Below are 16191 nucleotides of genomic sequence, written 5' to 3'. Positions count from 1 at the left end.
GAGGCGCGCCGCCATTCGCGTCCCTCGAAAACAACTTGCATGGGGTTACGTGATGCTTTTCGTATTGCGTAGCTGCAATCTACGTAAGTGATACACGTTCAACAACCACTTTCATCATTCGGACACGAATCGTCTCGCGGACCGTGAGAATCGAGAAAACGAAAAGCGCAGCCCTATAATCTCGGTACATTTGATTATAACCCCGTGCTCGATGAATTCGCGCTAGCATCTACATACAGAAATTTCGAAAACAATACATTCCAACGTGTATCGTAACGTCAATCTTTTCGAGTGACTCGCGTTACCGCTGCCTTAAGTAGAAGTTTCCTGTAAGCATCAGGCATACTGCTGGCTGTAAGTATCAGGACTATTGTAATTTTTAGCTATTTCGTTACGAATCTGTTATTTCATTCGCATCATACGCGACTTATACCAAGTAAAGTAGAAATTTGCTATTGTTTTACTGTTATTTCGTCTCCATCCATCATTTCGTACCTCTGATATGCGTCTTGTATCATAAAATATCAAGTAAAGTAAAATTTGATGGAATCTTCCGATAAATGTAACTAGCTAATGTCCTGATACTTATGATCTTATGGTGTACTCAGTATGGCGTCTTCAGTTGGACACAGCGTTCACACGCGAGGATTTCCCATATCGATATTAGACACTTGTATCGGCTGATACACGAAGAAGCGCGCTTTAAAACAATTATCAGCTGTCGTATTCGCGTCAGCCGGTTATAGGGAATCCCACGTTCACCTGGTGATGACCGATGCACGCGTTTGCGCGTATAATAGGCCATGATTTACAATGGTTGGTGAAATAGAAAGAGAGAAAGACATCCAGGTCTCCGACTTAGTCTCGGTTTTCACTTGGCTAAATAATAGAGATCGCTCGATTTCACCTTCTTGCTTTCTGACGAATGTATTACGTTAAGTCTTGCCTACCTGTTCGCCGGCACAATCAATTTACGATTCTCCCGCCGCGACGTAGATCTCGCGTATACATACATACATATATATATATATATACAGAGAAGCCTCTCATGCAGCTTTCCTCAGAGGTTGTTTAAGCTAATTTCCTCGACTCTCGCGACCGCCTTTGACGAACAGTTTCCTGTTCGTGTTTTCGATTCTCCTCGGAGATCTGGCAGCGTCGTTAATGGCGTCGCGTGATCGTTTCGTTTAATTGAATTTTGTCGGAGTTGTTTCCATCGAAGATTTTATGAAACGCTTCTTCGCAATTTAAGATTAGGAGGTATCCTCGTGGTCTGTTCTCGCGATTCGAGTGTATTTCCTCCCCTTCTTTCTTCTCTTTTTTTATGAGATTTAACTACGAGTACAGAAAGAACGTAGAACATCGATGTAAGGCGTTAATTAAAGGATAAATTTAATTCACGATTCTAAAGCATAATTATGAAAGATATAAAAAGGATCTTAGTAATTGAACAAAGGAAACTTGTGCAATTTGTCAAAATAGCAATTAGATAATATCTCATATGTATATTTTATCGGACATAACTTTACGAAAAATGACCGAAATCGAACTCGAACGATTGGATACTTTGCATTTTTAAATGTAATCTCAACGACAAGAGCAGATCCCAGAAATACGATGGCGCCTAGCTACGATAGCGAGTCGATCTCTCGAGGGCGTATTCCAGCGTCGGTTACAGAAATACGCGCAACGAGAAGGAAAGACAAGACGTGGACGCGGCAGGAGTGGAGGGCGGAGATTTAAACACTCGATATGAAATAGAGCCTATGGGGAGGATCGAGAAGAGAATGCAGATCTCTCTCATAACTCATGCAGGCTATCTTGCTATAATAATTGCCGTGCAGCCGTGTGCGAGAGACGCCACGGATATCCGCCCGTGGAAAAATCCAAGCAGGTGTGTCCCATCGTCGCGATAGCTTTTCCTTGCCCTAGAGATCCGGATAAAGCTACTTTAATTAATGTGGCGCGTTTGTCTGGCTGACCATTTGGACTAGTTCGTCGACGATCGTAAAACAGCGTGAAATTTTTCTACGCGTCGAGGCTATTTCGAGTAATAGCTGTAACCGTTAGACGAATTGCGGAAATATATGCTACGCTGGTCCATTGCTTTCAGAACAGCAACTGTTAATGATACGCGTGTTAAGTTAAGAGACGAATGCTGTTCAGAGAGGATTCGAGATCGAATAATATAATTTTGAATATTAATTATTAACTTTAGCTCGAGTGTCAACAAATTCAGTCTTTGCATAGCGAATCTAATTAATTGTTGCAAATGGATCAAGACCTTTCCCTGGAATCTTTGAACCGCAGTTCAAGTTCAATGGTGCTCGATTATTTTCTCTCGACGTTTTGCTTCTTCCTCTTCTTTCTTTGCTTCTTTTAACCAGAATTTCACGTTAAACGATGTTACGTGGAAAATCGCGAAGCCAGCGTGTCCACGCTAAGCAGGCGCCCTTTTCGGGCATTGCACGTAGATTTCGTTGGAACTTGGCTGGGTTACGTGGGCGGTAGATGTTTGGAGGAAGAAGAGTTGATTCGGTACGAGTCTGTTGAGGAAACAGCTTGTTCCGGTGAATGGAGTGTACGTGCTTGGAGCAAGGTCTGCTGGATTTCGATTTGTTTTCCTTTTTTTCATATACGTATACGGGTGGTAGAAAATGGAGAAATATTTATGTGGACGTTGAATGATTTATGAAATAGTAATAAAGATCGTGTTCCCTTTGCCGATGATTTAATAGCTGCGAGTGTGTGGTTATGCAACGTGGTTATCTAACTCCTAGGTTTCGAGGGGCGATTCCTTCTTTTTTCTACGTGAGATGCAGTATTATCGTGCGAAACGTAATTAATAGGCGGTGTGATAAGGAAATACACGTGGAAGGTAAGATACAATGACCTTTTCGCCATGGAAAAATACAGAAATAAATTCCATATAAAATATCGTATAAAATGTTGTAAGTGGTAAAACTATTTATTTTAACATTTCGAACTTTCTATCGTAATGTAGATTATATCTCAAGTTATAACCGTAAGTGCCAATTACACAATAGTTAAAAAAAAATAGGATTTTAACGCGCATTTTTTTGCCATTTACTGTTTTACATTTATAAAGATTTCAAACGCTGAAAGAACGCAGTTCAAATCGTAAGTAATATAAATTCCAAAATTAATGGAAACGTGTCTTTCCCGTCTATTAGGAATCTTCGCTTTCTCCGTTGTAAATATACGTGTAAAATTTTTACGAAAATTTAAAGGCTGATCATTTCTATGATCTATGAATTCTTTATTCCCGAATAAGATCGTACAAAAATTACTATACACGAAAGTTCGCATCAATACGTAATGTACCTTCTCATAAAATCTCCAACGATTCGTTTAAAAATCGTCGACAGGAAGCACGACCGTAGAGCTCGACTTCCGCTCCGCGATTTTCTTTGTGGCAGGTGATTACGATCACGACGTTAACTTTTACGAACTTTTATCGCGGAGGAAATCTCGAGCGAACCTCGCGGACGATTGAGATATAACGACATCCTGCAGGTCTCTTGGCTAACTGCACGCGTCCTGGCTTTTCTCCTCTCGTTCTGTGGGCGCGTGGTCTTTAACAATACGAAACGCAGTTGCAAGAACGGCATGTTTCTTCGGAACAATGTTACGAGCGTCGGTTCTCGTTCGTTTTTCACGGAACGGAAGGCCGCGAACGGGCGTAGATAGTGTTTAACGCCGTTCTCGGTCAATGTTCAAGAGCTGTAATTAGAAGGCTTGATGGATGGTGCTAGACAAGAAAGTGGATGAAAGTCCTGTCCCGTCGACGATCTATGCGTTCTTGAATACCAGTCGAAACAGTTATCTCCGCGAATCTAGCTTCGGGAACAATATTCGATAAATCTTGCAAAGATTTCGAAGGAAGTGGAGTGCGTTAATAGCTGGGTAGTTCGATGTTGACGATTTTTCCATACTTTCTTTTCATTTTTCACGATGGTTTCTAGCAGTTACACAGGGTGGCTCGTTAGAGATATACGTTGTCTTAACTCTGTAAGTTTTAGATCATATCGTAGTTGTTGTTCCTTGTAACAGTTTCTAGTTCGGATACTTGAAAATTGCTCGTACAACACTGTTCTAGGTATAAGTACGTATAATACTATTATAACATTAAATGATATAATATAGTATGATATAGTGTTAATATGTTAATAATTTTCTTATATAAAAAATATAAAAATGCGTGTTGGTAAAAGTTTATGACATAGCACTTTTTTTTTATAAAAGATACATAAAACAGTGGAGTATTCAAGTTCGAAAGCCAGTCAAAATTATTTTCTTCCTTTTATTCAAGCAAAATGTATGAAGCGATTACCATAAAATAAGTATGCAGAAACATATAAAGGAGCCAAATATTTGATTCATAAATCATTATAGCGACAATTTCTCAGTCTGATTCTTCCACATGTTTCTCTCTCTATTTCTATCTTCGTTCGTTTTACCTTTCTGAATAATCAGTAATAGACGCTATGTATGCTCGAAAATTATTCAGCTTTAATTCGAAGAATCAGGTTAAGGAAGTATCGGTGTTATTTCTTTTTCGCGTAATAAGACGTCTACGGAAAAAGGCCAGATTTACGTAGTCCGCCCTATCTTCCTCGATGCTTCAGCAGTCGATAAATCTTTGAAATTCTTTCACGATCGAACCGTATTTCAAGCGTCGACATAACCGCGGATTATATACCGTAAGGATCTCAGGAAGAGATCAAACGAGTCGCTAGGCTCGATCGAAAAGCGCCAACAGTTTATAAAACCGAAATTTACGATTCCGCGTTACTCGTTAATCGGGCCGGAATTATTCCGTCCAGCTGGAAGATATATCGCTGGAAAAACACCGCGTTCCTAACCGATTAACTACATATATCACGAAATTACTCTGCTGGAACTGATTGATCAACCGGATTAGAGAAACTCGAGTGTCGCCGTAGGCCTCTATGTCGCGTGTCCCATGACACCGTTCTGGACCCTCGTTTAGAACCATCCAACCACCTCTTTTACGTCTATAATGTCCAGTTTTCTCATCCCTTCTTCGCGATACGGTCACTGACAATGTGAATCGATCGATTTACGATATTCGGTGAACTGTTCCGTAGATAATACACGTGATGACGTCGATTAGCGAGAGAGAAGAAACTTCATTGACTCGTGATTACGGGTATTTACCCTTTCGTTTCTACGAACGCTTCAACGAGTTAAGAAAAATTCTGTTTTCTTGGCTTATAAGGGCACAAGGTTGCGGGCGAAAGTATCGCGCGGACGGGTAGAAGTTGACTTTTCACGTAAAAATAGATCTGGTATCTAGAACGCGATTAAAACATTTTCCACCCAATGTATACATATTATTTATGTACTTTTTGAATCGTTAAAAATACAACTGAAATCTGTATGTAATTGATTCGATGGTAAAAATAGAATAGAATAAGCTTGAAGCTGCGATAGTCGAACTGTCAATGTACACGATATATTTCACCGTTTATCACGCCGATAATATCGACTTGAATAAGCTACTTCGAATGTGGGTCGCTTAAGAGTGGTTCGCAATAGAATTTAGCGAATTACGAGTTTACGATTACGCGAATTACGATTACGAAAAATTGTTTACGAGGAGAGTGCAAAATTCTCGAGTTATTTATAAAGACGCTTATAGCTGGTTAATTTGATCCAAAGAATTCTAGCCTTACCTTATCTAAATTTCGTAGGAGATTCTAACATATAGATGCGTTAGGCACGTTATCAGTATCGATATGCATTTAAGTATAAAAACTAATTTACATAAAAAGAGTGAAAATTTAATAAATTTCACGGTGGAAAGACGGGTAATCGGTGTTAAATGAAACCAGGAAGCGGATAATCTGACGCGTACCGATCCAGGGAGAGATAATCGCTTAATCGACCCTTAAAGCCGAGTACGGATGACGTTGTCAGCGACGAGCCAATGCCCCGTGTATGGTCGATAGATGAAAAACTGGAACGAAACCAGGGACGGTATACAGGGCAATTATTCCATGCTCCAGATAGAGCGCGACCATGAGAGGGTCGTAGCTGTAAACCGGACAGGAAATGTTTATGGTGCGATTTAACCTGTAATGTAACTACAGGTTAGCTACGAACCCAATAGTAGTGTTTATTTATTTCAAAATGTATTTTTACGGTGGTAATTAAATTTTCTGAACATCGCAGGAAAGAATAGTAACTAAATAGCCAGCCATATTTTTTATTTTATCTGTTGTTCGTCCAATTCTGTTTGACAGCAAATATATACCTAAGTAACAATAAATTTTCGTGTTATCAAATAAGACATTGTAAGTTTTACGAGCATTCACGTCGACCTTTTTATGATAGAATATTGAACTTAGGACAATCTTCTATATTTTACGTTCAAGGACACGAACGAATCTTTTCTTCCATCGAAATCTTCATCAGCCTCTATTACAAAGATACTCGCCGAATTCCACCAGTTGGCAAGTGAAAGAATAGCAGCAAATCGAATAAATGTTACGTAATTACACATCCCACGGAAGTTATATAAAATGCCCAATAATTACGTATGTCACTGCTGCAAAGAAAACTTGCCTACTTGCCCGAGGAAAATTCGCTCCTTGCAATAACTAATGAAATAGAAAGCCGAGTTTTCTCCTCTCCTGCAGAAATCCCGTGAATTTTTCGATCGATCGCGCGAGGTCGAGCTTTATCCGGATTGCACTCGCGATTGATTACCCGTTCTCCGACAGAACAATCTGCATGGATAGAAAGTAATGGTCAATCGAATATACAGGCACGAATTAAATTCGATTCCTCCTCGAAGAGTAGGAACGAGGTCGGCGATTCTTATTGGCAATAAGTTCGATAGGTAATGACAAGAGATATCGTTTCTTCATGATCACGAGCAATAATCGATACTTTTCGTCTGTAGCTGCGAGGGAGCCGCGTGTACGCTACGTGATCGTTTCGATTTTTCGATTAACAATGCAAATCCGTTTCACCGACGCTCATATTGCGTGGAATAATTCTGGATGATGAATTAGAAAGTCAGCTACGGCAAGTGTACCGTGTGTCGTCGTCTAGGTTTCGTGGATGGGAACGTTTCGTTCGTGGTCCAAGAATTGGACTCGGCAAAGATTAGATCGTGCATCCCGAACGATTCATAGATCACTCGTGTTCGATCGATGGGTCACGTAGTGTTGTACGTAAGCAGATATGGATTTCGAGAAAAATTATTCTTTCGTTTTATTAGGTCGATTGCTCGATATTGAATTTGTTTTGATTAGTAAAATATATTTGTTTAAAATTTTTTTCTTTCAGCTTATTTCAATATGTATAGTCTCTATAGAACGAGTTTTCCGAAACGAATTTTCCAAAATAGTGAAATGGTATAAAATTGTTCTGTAGAAAACACTGCAATGCTTATACATAATGTGTCGTAATGTATAAGCGATGCATTGAAAGTTCTACGTACTCGAAATTCATTCCTCGTATTATTCATACATAATTCATTACTACGTCGTTGAATATTCATTACAGTCAAACCCAAACAAATCTAACCTGCATTTATTACCTCGATACGAAAGACTCTCATGCAATAGACAGAAAAATGATAGATAAATATCTGTGGCTATTAAACAATTTAGAAATTAATATGATTAATGGCAAATTAATTAAAATACACTTTTCGCTCATATTTTAACTTGTTTCTTTCTCTACTTCATCATCTATTCCTTTTTATATTTTTCATAAATGTATATGAGATAAATTTAGAAATATAACGTTTTACATTATTACAAAAATCCTTCGAATTTCTATCGAATTTTCATCAACGAATATTAATTTTGTTCCCAAAAGACGTATACTCTAAAAACTTTTCTTACTGAATTATGTAAGTTAATTGACCATTTAATGAAACTTATTACGATCTGTACGAAACTTTTGTGAAGTTTCTTAAAATTAGAAATTATCACACGTAAAAAATACTGAACTTAAAATTATAATCAAAAGATCACGGACAAAAGCTATTACGTTTCAGATAAATTTTTCAAATATTAGATCCAACTTACAAAGATAATCTCTTATATCACCAGAAATATTCCTCTTATTTCTCTCCTCGTACAGAAACAATTTTACTATCTAACGAGCCTAACAAGCACGTAATTCTCCACGCAAAGATCAGCTGGAACACCAACAATGAAACGGCTAAAGAGAAGCCTGATAAGCCTCGACTCCGGTGAAACTGATAATACGCACCGTCTGGTGCCGGCAATTCGCCACGTTTCACCCGATAGACGCGGAAGACGCGATTGGCAGACGCGAAATTAAGTTTCTATTAAAGCCTGGCGATTTTTTTTCGTCGCGTCATCACCCACACGCGGCGCCCTCGAGGAAATAATCGACTGACCCACGCGCAGCTTTCACCGTTCGAGGGCGTTTCTTCGGAAAAGTGATCTTCAAGCGTGCACGAACGAAAGTGCACGCGAAAGGGACCGCGGGAATCACCAGGCGTATTTTCGATTCGTCTCACGCGTGACGCGCGCCCGCGCCAGCAGAAAATCTACGATCGCACGCGACTACCGGCCGATTCGATCGCCGGATGCGATTTTTCCGCGGATAAAAGAATCTTTGTATGTTATCCAATTCGATCGTGGGATTTTTGTGGCGAGTAGAGCGGGCATCTTTATACAGATCTAGATTTTTATGAGCGGGCCGTGGATATTTATGCATATTTTTATTCATATTTATCATTCCTTTCGTTTACGTATTTATTATTTTTATCCATATCTTTATGAAGATAAATAAAAATAGAATCTAGGTAGGAGATGGTTTCACCTATTAATATGGAATATTTTAGATGTCTTTACATGCATTTCTGAGATTGCAAAAATTTTTTTATAACATTTATACAAGTTGTAACAGAACACTCTGGACCTACTTTGGGTCTGAGCTGATTGTGCAACTTAAAAATAATGAGAGAAGTACATACAGATATTTATTCTATCCATCTTCGTTTATGAGATATAACGAATGTCCTGTTTTGATTTTGTCTTGTCTAATTACCTGCACGGGAGATGCTAAAAATGACCATGTTGCGTCTCAAGGAGAGTCTGTAAACGTCTTGTCATGGATTCGGTTACATTCTGGATGGTTCTTGATGTTTAACAAATTTGTTGAAATCTTGTTCAATTGTAAATCTTAATATACTCATAAATGAAGCCAGATTGAATATATATTTTATACGAATTTTTTTTATCGTTCAACTCTAGAAGCGGGCCTCGCATGTTCTGTTATAACTTGTATATACAAATAAATTAAGGTACAGGTATATTAAATTTCAAATCATTTGGTACTTTCGTATGTTTACACTAGAGCTTTGTTTTTGCGAACATGCTCGACGAACTCCAATAATAATAGCTATCCCCACCAACTGCTCCTATTAATTCCGATAATAGGAACCGACTATCGGACACCTGAGGTCGAACAACAATTTCGGTCCAAACACTCAGTTGCGTATCGAACGCGTACGAGTTCGGAATAAGCGTTCGTATAACAGTACAACTGAAAGTATGTTGAAGCGTAGTTTGGCTAACAGAGGCGCAGTAGTGAGTTGACATAACTGAATAATATCTTGTTCGTCTAATTTGGCACATGCTAAATAATTTAAGTTGTTCGTATAAACGTGGCGTGGATAAACCAAGTTTTTCTGTACAAGAATTTGATGCTGCCAAAATGAAATGCGGCACCTGATAAGAAACGTTTCATTGCAGAGTAATGGTACGTACAAATACCTTTTTTAACCAATTTATCTGCACGTCTAGGTGCTCTAAATATACTCCACTCATGTTAACATTCTAATACAAATGATACGCTTGAATGTACCATCAAGGCATAAAAAATTAGAATTAATTAAGGTTACGATTAAAAAGATTAAAAAGAGATTACATCTTCCTAATAATATCCATTTATAATGTTTCAACGTCCCTTCTTTATTATCGTTTGACCTAACGCTGCAGCAATTGACGTCTAGTAACCGTGTATTAGGAAGAAAATTTATCCGATTCATCGATACGCGAATGATGTTTAAGCGAGCGAGGCAATCGCACGAATCTCTATGTGATATCGTTTTAAAGAGTCTCGATTACTGAAAGTCTTCGGTCTGGCATCCCGTGAACATTTTTTTGCGCGATGGCAATAAATTCTCCACCGCTCCACTTGGGTCAAATCGCTTCCCTATCAGCATTGTCCGGCAATAAAACTTTCTCGAGCGTAACGGCCGCTAATGCAACGAGCATCCTTATTTGCTTGTTTCCGCGCGTTCAATGTTTCGACATCGTTCCCAACGAGGTGTTTATGAGTTCGTTTATCGTTTATTTATTGTATCCGCCTTGCCAGAGCTACTGTGCTCGGCGCAGCCTCGCGTTTCTTTCGCGAGCAAATACACGTTTCCTTCTCTCGTAGCGAATATTAATTTATTAATTTCGTTTAAAGGTTCTATATACGCAGAGCCGTATGTCAGAAGGTTTCCTGCTGAAGTTGAAGCTTTTTTTTCTTTTCTTTTTTGTAGAAATAAAAGGAAGTTTAGTTTGATATTTAGTAGAACTGCTTGTAGTGGGTAGTAGACATTTTTCATATTTTGACTGGTGGAATTATAAATTACGGTGCATAAAGATTATGAAAATTAAAATTACGACCAAGTATTATTAAATCTCATCTGAATTCCTGAAACTAAACATTATTTTAACATTCAAGTTTCTTACGATGGTATCTTACAACTAGCGATTTTCGAAAATAAATAATTGAAATTAACAATGTTAAATCGTGAAACAAATCGTAAGAACAGAGTTTGTTGATACACTTTATATTGAATTTTGGTTTTTTCACGAAAATTTAAGCCCGCGAAAGGACTCGGAACAATCCACAATAATATTAGAATAATATCAAAAAGAAGCTAGTTACAGTTATCAGTTAGCCATTTTACAATTATAAATAAGACAGATACCGTAATTATCAGTTAATTAACTATTCAGTTGCATCATTGAAGACACTTATCGTATAAATAGATTCTGCTTAACGAGTATCACGATTTGAAAATGGATTTTTCGAAGGATGTTAAGGACTTGCATCGTGACTCGATGGCGAAAGTCAACGCGTCATTGTCAGTGAGCGGCGTAATGACAGAGCGGCGCGACGCCCGGCGTCAGCGCGTCAAATCGGAATTGTCGTTAGTAACTGGTCCGAGACTTTCGCGCATTAGCCGCGTTTTCTATTCGCGGGAAAATCTCTGTTCGATATTCACAGTTGCTGCATGTAAGAACAACGTAGTTCGGCTAACGAGCGCGTGGGATTCTTCTACCTAAAGTCGAGTTTCTTATCTCGCTTTGAATTAATCATCAATCCCGATTTTCTCTATTTGTGTAGTTAGAATAACATCTGTAGAGATGCAAAGAGATACCTCGAAGATAGAAGAAATGAGCTAAAATATAGAAGAAACATGGACAAAATATTAAACAGATCGTCTTCGAATTCTCTTTCTCAATCGCAATCATAACGATGTTTTAGAATGTTTTATAAATTTCGTCGGTTTTTTTCGTCAAACTTTCACATGGAATCACATTTAGATGTTAACTGTTCTATTGGTAACTTATAACATTTCTGTGATCTTTAGAATTTGATGAAAACTTTTTACGAGAATTATTATATGAATTTCATTTATATACTTTATTGGTGTGAATATTTCGTTAAGGTACGATTATCTTAACATCCTGTCTGATGATACCTATTAAATGCGTACTAATAGCATCATATAATAAAAGACATTAAGCTCTTGTGTTTCTAATGGAACAACAGTGTACTGCACAAGCGCGTTAACGGTTTCTTAAACTACTTATTTTACGTTCAAATAGCTCCAAACTACTAAACCACTCGCGCAGACCAACATAAAACTTCCAATTACTAAACTACTTACCCTACATTCTGATAGTCGTAGTATCAAATTTTAAGTTCAAAGTTTTAACGAAGCACAAATCCGGCTACCAGCCTATCGTTCCAGATATCCTCGCGGTCGATCTCGAAACGCTTGCCTGCGTGTCTCACCTGGTTTTTTACCTGTCCCTGATTAATCGCGATTTTCAATTTCCTCCATTTGGTCGATCAGTTTGCTAGAAAGTTCTGTCTATGGCGCTTGAGGACAGCGAACAAATAACAGACGTAAATCACCACCTGGCTCAGCCGGAGAACGAGGATCGAAGATGAAACAGGAACGATTTCAAGAATTAACAGGGATTTAGTCCGGCAACTTCTCGGTTCTCACTAGCATTAATACCAGGGTCTAGTGCCACTCAAGATCGATCTCTCTTTCTCCTGGTGTTCAGTTTCATTTATCGTTTCATAGATCAACCGACCAAGGACGCTAGGCTAGATCCGACGATTACTCCTTCGCTAACCAGCGTAAAGTTTCTTCCTCTCTCTCTCTTTCTCTCTTTCGATCCTCGAAGAGGACTGACGGATCGATTTCATTATTCGTGGCGAACGAGCTCGTACGTCTTCCCTGGGTTTAGAATCCTCTCGCTAACCCTGTAGACGAAACGCGGCGATACGGATATTCAGAAACGCCCCGGTGCTATCATTCATCAAGGCGAGTCAGCGTAATCTCGTTCTCTCTGTTACAGATTTCCTGTACCGGCACAGCGTTACCATCGATAACGTTAGTACCGAGGTGGAGATACTGGACACTTCCAGGTGCGAGGTAAGTTCTTTGTCGTTTTTAAACGTTCGTTCCACTTTCAGAGCAGTTCGACGAATTTTTGTTTGTTCGAGGAGCTTGTGTTTAGCATAGCGTAGGATTCTGTGAATGAAGTCAGTTCTTACATAATATGATTCGATATGACAATAGATGTAACTTGCGTAAATGTAAAATATCGAAATAATTTTACATTTTTATGGAAGCTTCATTATTGTGATTTAAATGAATCGTTATTACGTATTAATGTTTGGGTTATAAATAATATATTTTTACTGAAATTTAACGCGAACTGTAGCTTTGCAATACGCGAATGAGGTTCACTAAACACAAATTATGTACAATAGTTCAATATTTTACATCAAACTGAGCGAATAGCTAATATTTATTTAAGTCTTCAAACAAGATTACACTGCTATTCTAAATAAATATTCAGTTCCTCTCTCTCACATACCACATAACAATGCAAAATTTAGAACTTCCCCAAAAAGCTATTCCATGCCTAGCAAAATTCTTGGCGCTAATATCAAAACCAAAGTAAAAGCTACGTATTTTGTCTTTACTTTACGATTACAAATTTTCCGTTTCAAATTCCACGATTCAATTCACTTAACTCGTTAACGTTTTCACTAATCACGAAAAAAGCTGGAAATTTCTCTAATACGGCAAATGAGAGAGAGGGAGAGAGAAAAGCTCGTACTTCGATATCTCGGAAGTTGGACATAGAGTTTAACGAACGTACCTCGCCGATCGCAAATTATCACGAAAATATTTTTCGTCTGCGATCGACGGCAGAAAGAAGTCAGCGCCTAATGATCCCGCGGGATTATTGATGGATACACGACATAGATTGGCGTTAAAATCTCACTCGGACGCGAGCGCGGTGAAAATGTACATTTACGGCCGTACGTTTATTTGACAGACTGATTTGCCCGCGTGAATTATGCCCAGTCTCGTGGTCGGTTGTAAATTATCCACGGTTACAACGGGATCGTCGGTCTTTGATTTCTGTTTTATGTTGCTGTCTCGCCAGCGTCGCGGTTTTTGTCAAATTCCACCGTGAATTTGCCAACATTTTTTAGACAGTCTCGTTCTAGTTAAAGGGTGTTTCGTAGAAAATGACATAGGTTTGAAATAAATTGTATTCGATAGGTTTGAAGGGGTTGAAGATGGGGAAGAAGGGTTATAAATAAATCGGGGTAAATACGCGAGTTTATATTCAATTTTTTGTTTTATTTATACATTGTATGTTATCGAACGTCATGTATATTCCTCAAATTTTTACATTATATATTACGTAAGTAATAAATATTAGAGCGTAATACTTACAGGAAGTTTAAATTAATCAACGTATAATACGATACATAAACATCCGTAGTTCGCGAGAAAGGATTAATTTGTTTGAATTAATATAACACATGAAGCACGAGCTCTATATATACAGCGTGATCTTCTTATTTGACTCGAATACGATATAGATCGTGTCGTTTTCGTTATCGTTTAACCTATACGTACATACGCATATATTCACTTCAACTCTGATACGTGATCAATATTGACTTCTGATAAAAACAGACACGTAATGACACCGTGTTATCGTCGGATGCAACGAGACCGCCACTCGACTCTTAACTTTTTTAATCCCAAATAACATTCCAAATCCCAAGGTTAATCACTCCGAACCCCAATTTACTCGCCATCCTCCAAAGAAGCACGAAAAGAACGAAACACATCGACGCGGTTGTCGAAGTCGTCTAGGTTAGTAGTCATCGACACCGATGATCGAACATCGTTGTCGATCAGCGTCGAGGACCAACGACGACCAACAGAAGTCCACATTCTACTCGAAAGTCTGTTTCGTCTTGCATAGAAACATCTCGCAACGGTTAGGGTAAACGCGTTCCCCGTGCTTGTGTTTCCTTTTACATTTTTTCGCGACGGCGCATGGCATCGGCGCCTTTTATATTTATCTTCCGTCGACGCCTGTAAACATCGACTATTTCAGCACCGCGAGACGTTCGCGGGCCAAAGCGCGCAGAACACGCTTTTTCTTCCTTCGTCCTCCTCGCTCCTTCTTTCCTTTCTCCCCTTGGCTGGTCTCGCGTCGCGTTCATTGTGAAAGTCACGATGAATCATTTGCTTGCTGGACAAACTCCGCGTCTCGCGATACGCTGCTTTTCATTTAGCCTAGCTTTCTGCTCGTACGTTCCTCGTCCTGGAATTCGCCGACACAAACAGAGCACCTCTGTTCTTGATGAAGTCGTCGCTGATTCTATCGCGAACGTTTCTCCCCGGGGAAACTCGAGTTCATTGTTCAACAGAGAAGTCATCGATCGATTACCGCGATTTTCAAACGATTAGAGGTTGCAATGGGACGATCACGACGATCGGTCTCTGGTTTTTTTTTTGCTCGCCGTTTCACGCTCTTTGTTGGGATTAAGTTTGACGTATTTCACTCTGCTGTTCTCTCTTCGCTTCTTCCTCGCGTTTGTATCTCTTTGGATAGGTTGATAGAAAAGTAACAACTACAATCAATCTATAATCGTCCACAGGAATGTTTTATCTTCTTGCATTATATATGTTCCCATTTAACGATATCAAAATACTGTCCTTTATAATTGTTCGTAATGTTTGAAAAGGCCTCGATATTCAGGCTCTAATCTGTAGAATTTAAAAAGCAAATTCTCCTCGCTCTACTCCAACCGATATGCCGGCGCATCGCATACCGAATTCCCGCACAGATTTCCCACAATTTCCTCGTCATAACTAAAATTCCATCTGGCGTACACCCAATTCCGAAATTCCTTCTCCGGTTACACGAATCTGCCCCATTTGCTCCGCTGAAACCCTACACCGATATTATCCATATAATGGGCCAAGCACTAAACAACGACGGTCCCAGCCTCACCTTCTAATAGCAGGATGATTTATGCACGGTTTTTAAAGCTCTGCCTCGATTCGCGACCGGTGGCAATAATTTACGATGTCGAGAACAATGGTCCCTCTCTCGGCTCTTCTATAACAGAAAAAGACCGCATGGCGGAATCCCAATGAGGATTCCGCTCTACCAGCGACAGGTGAACACGCCGTTCCGCGAACGTGGCTTAGCCACTCGGCTTCTCCTACGTCGGTACACGTAACCGTGTGTACATGAAAGTCACAAGGCGCACGCGCGAGATCGTAGCCACGGTCGCCTAGATTCGAATTTAAAGGCGATCGTTATTCAATTCAAATACCACGGATAACGGGCCTTGTCGTAGGATTTCCGCTTCGACGTGTTTCGCGTGCGGGTTCGTTACCGTATTCTAGAAGAATCGGGTTAAGGGAGGTCAGGTCTGGGGGGACGTTCGACCTGAAACCGGCCGATTCCGCGGAGATTTGGGTTAAGTAAGGTCAGGCCGGTTCAAACGAGCGACGACGCATCGATT

General features: G+C 39.4%; 1 protein-coding gene across 5 annotated transcripts in view; it reads left to right on the top strand.

Moving 5' to 3' along the window:
- Positions 1 to 16191, top strand: part of LOC100745249 (ras-related and estrogen-regulated growth inhibitor-like) — an 89777-nt gene that overhangs the window by 22431 nt on the left and 51155 nt on the right. For 3 of the 5 annotated variants that reach the window (XM_012382384.3, XM_012382383.3, XM_024365757.2), the window contains one exon: positions 12693 to 12769. In XM_012382384.3, the coding sequence (XP_012237807.1) occupies positions 12693 to 12769 (77 nt within the window). Of the gene's footprint in view, positions 1 to 9527; positions 9799 to 12692; positions 12770 to 16191 lie in introns of those variants that run through there. The other 2 variants (XM_033319343.1, XM_033319344.1) reach the window with 2 other exon arrangements.

Source organism: Bombus impatiens, unplaced genomic scaffold (genome assembly GCF_000188095.3).
Source record: "Bombus impatiens unplaced genomic scaffold, BIMP_2.2 scf_0151, whole genome shotgun sequence".
Classification (NCBI taxonomy): Eukaryota; Metazoa; Arthropoda; class Insecta; order Hymenoptera; family Apidae; genus Bombus; species Bombus impatiens.
The sequence above is the reverse complement of the archived record's forward strand: the minus strand, read 5'-3'. Positions and strand labels throughout refer to the sequence as shown.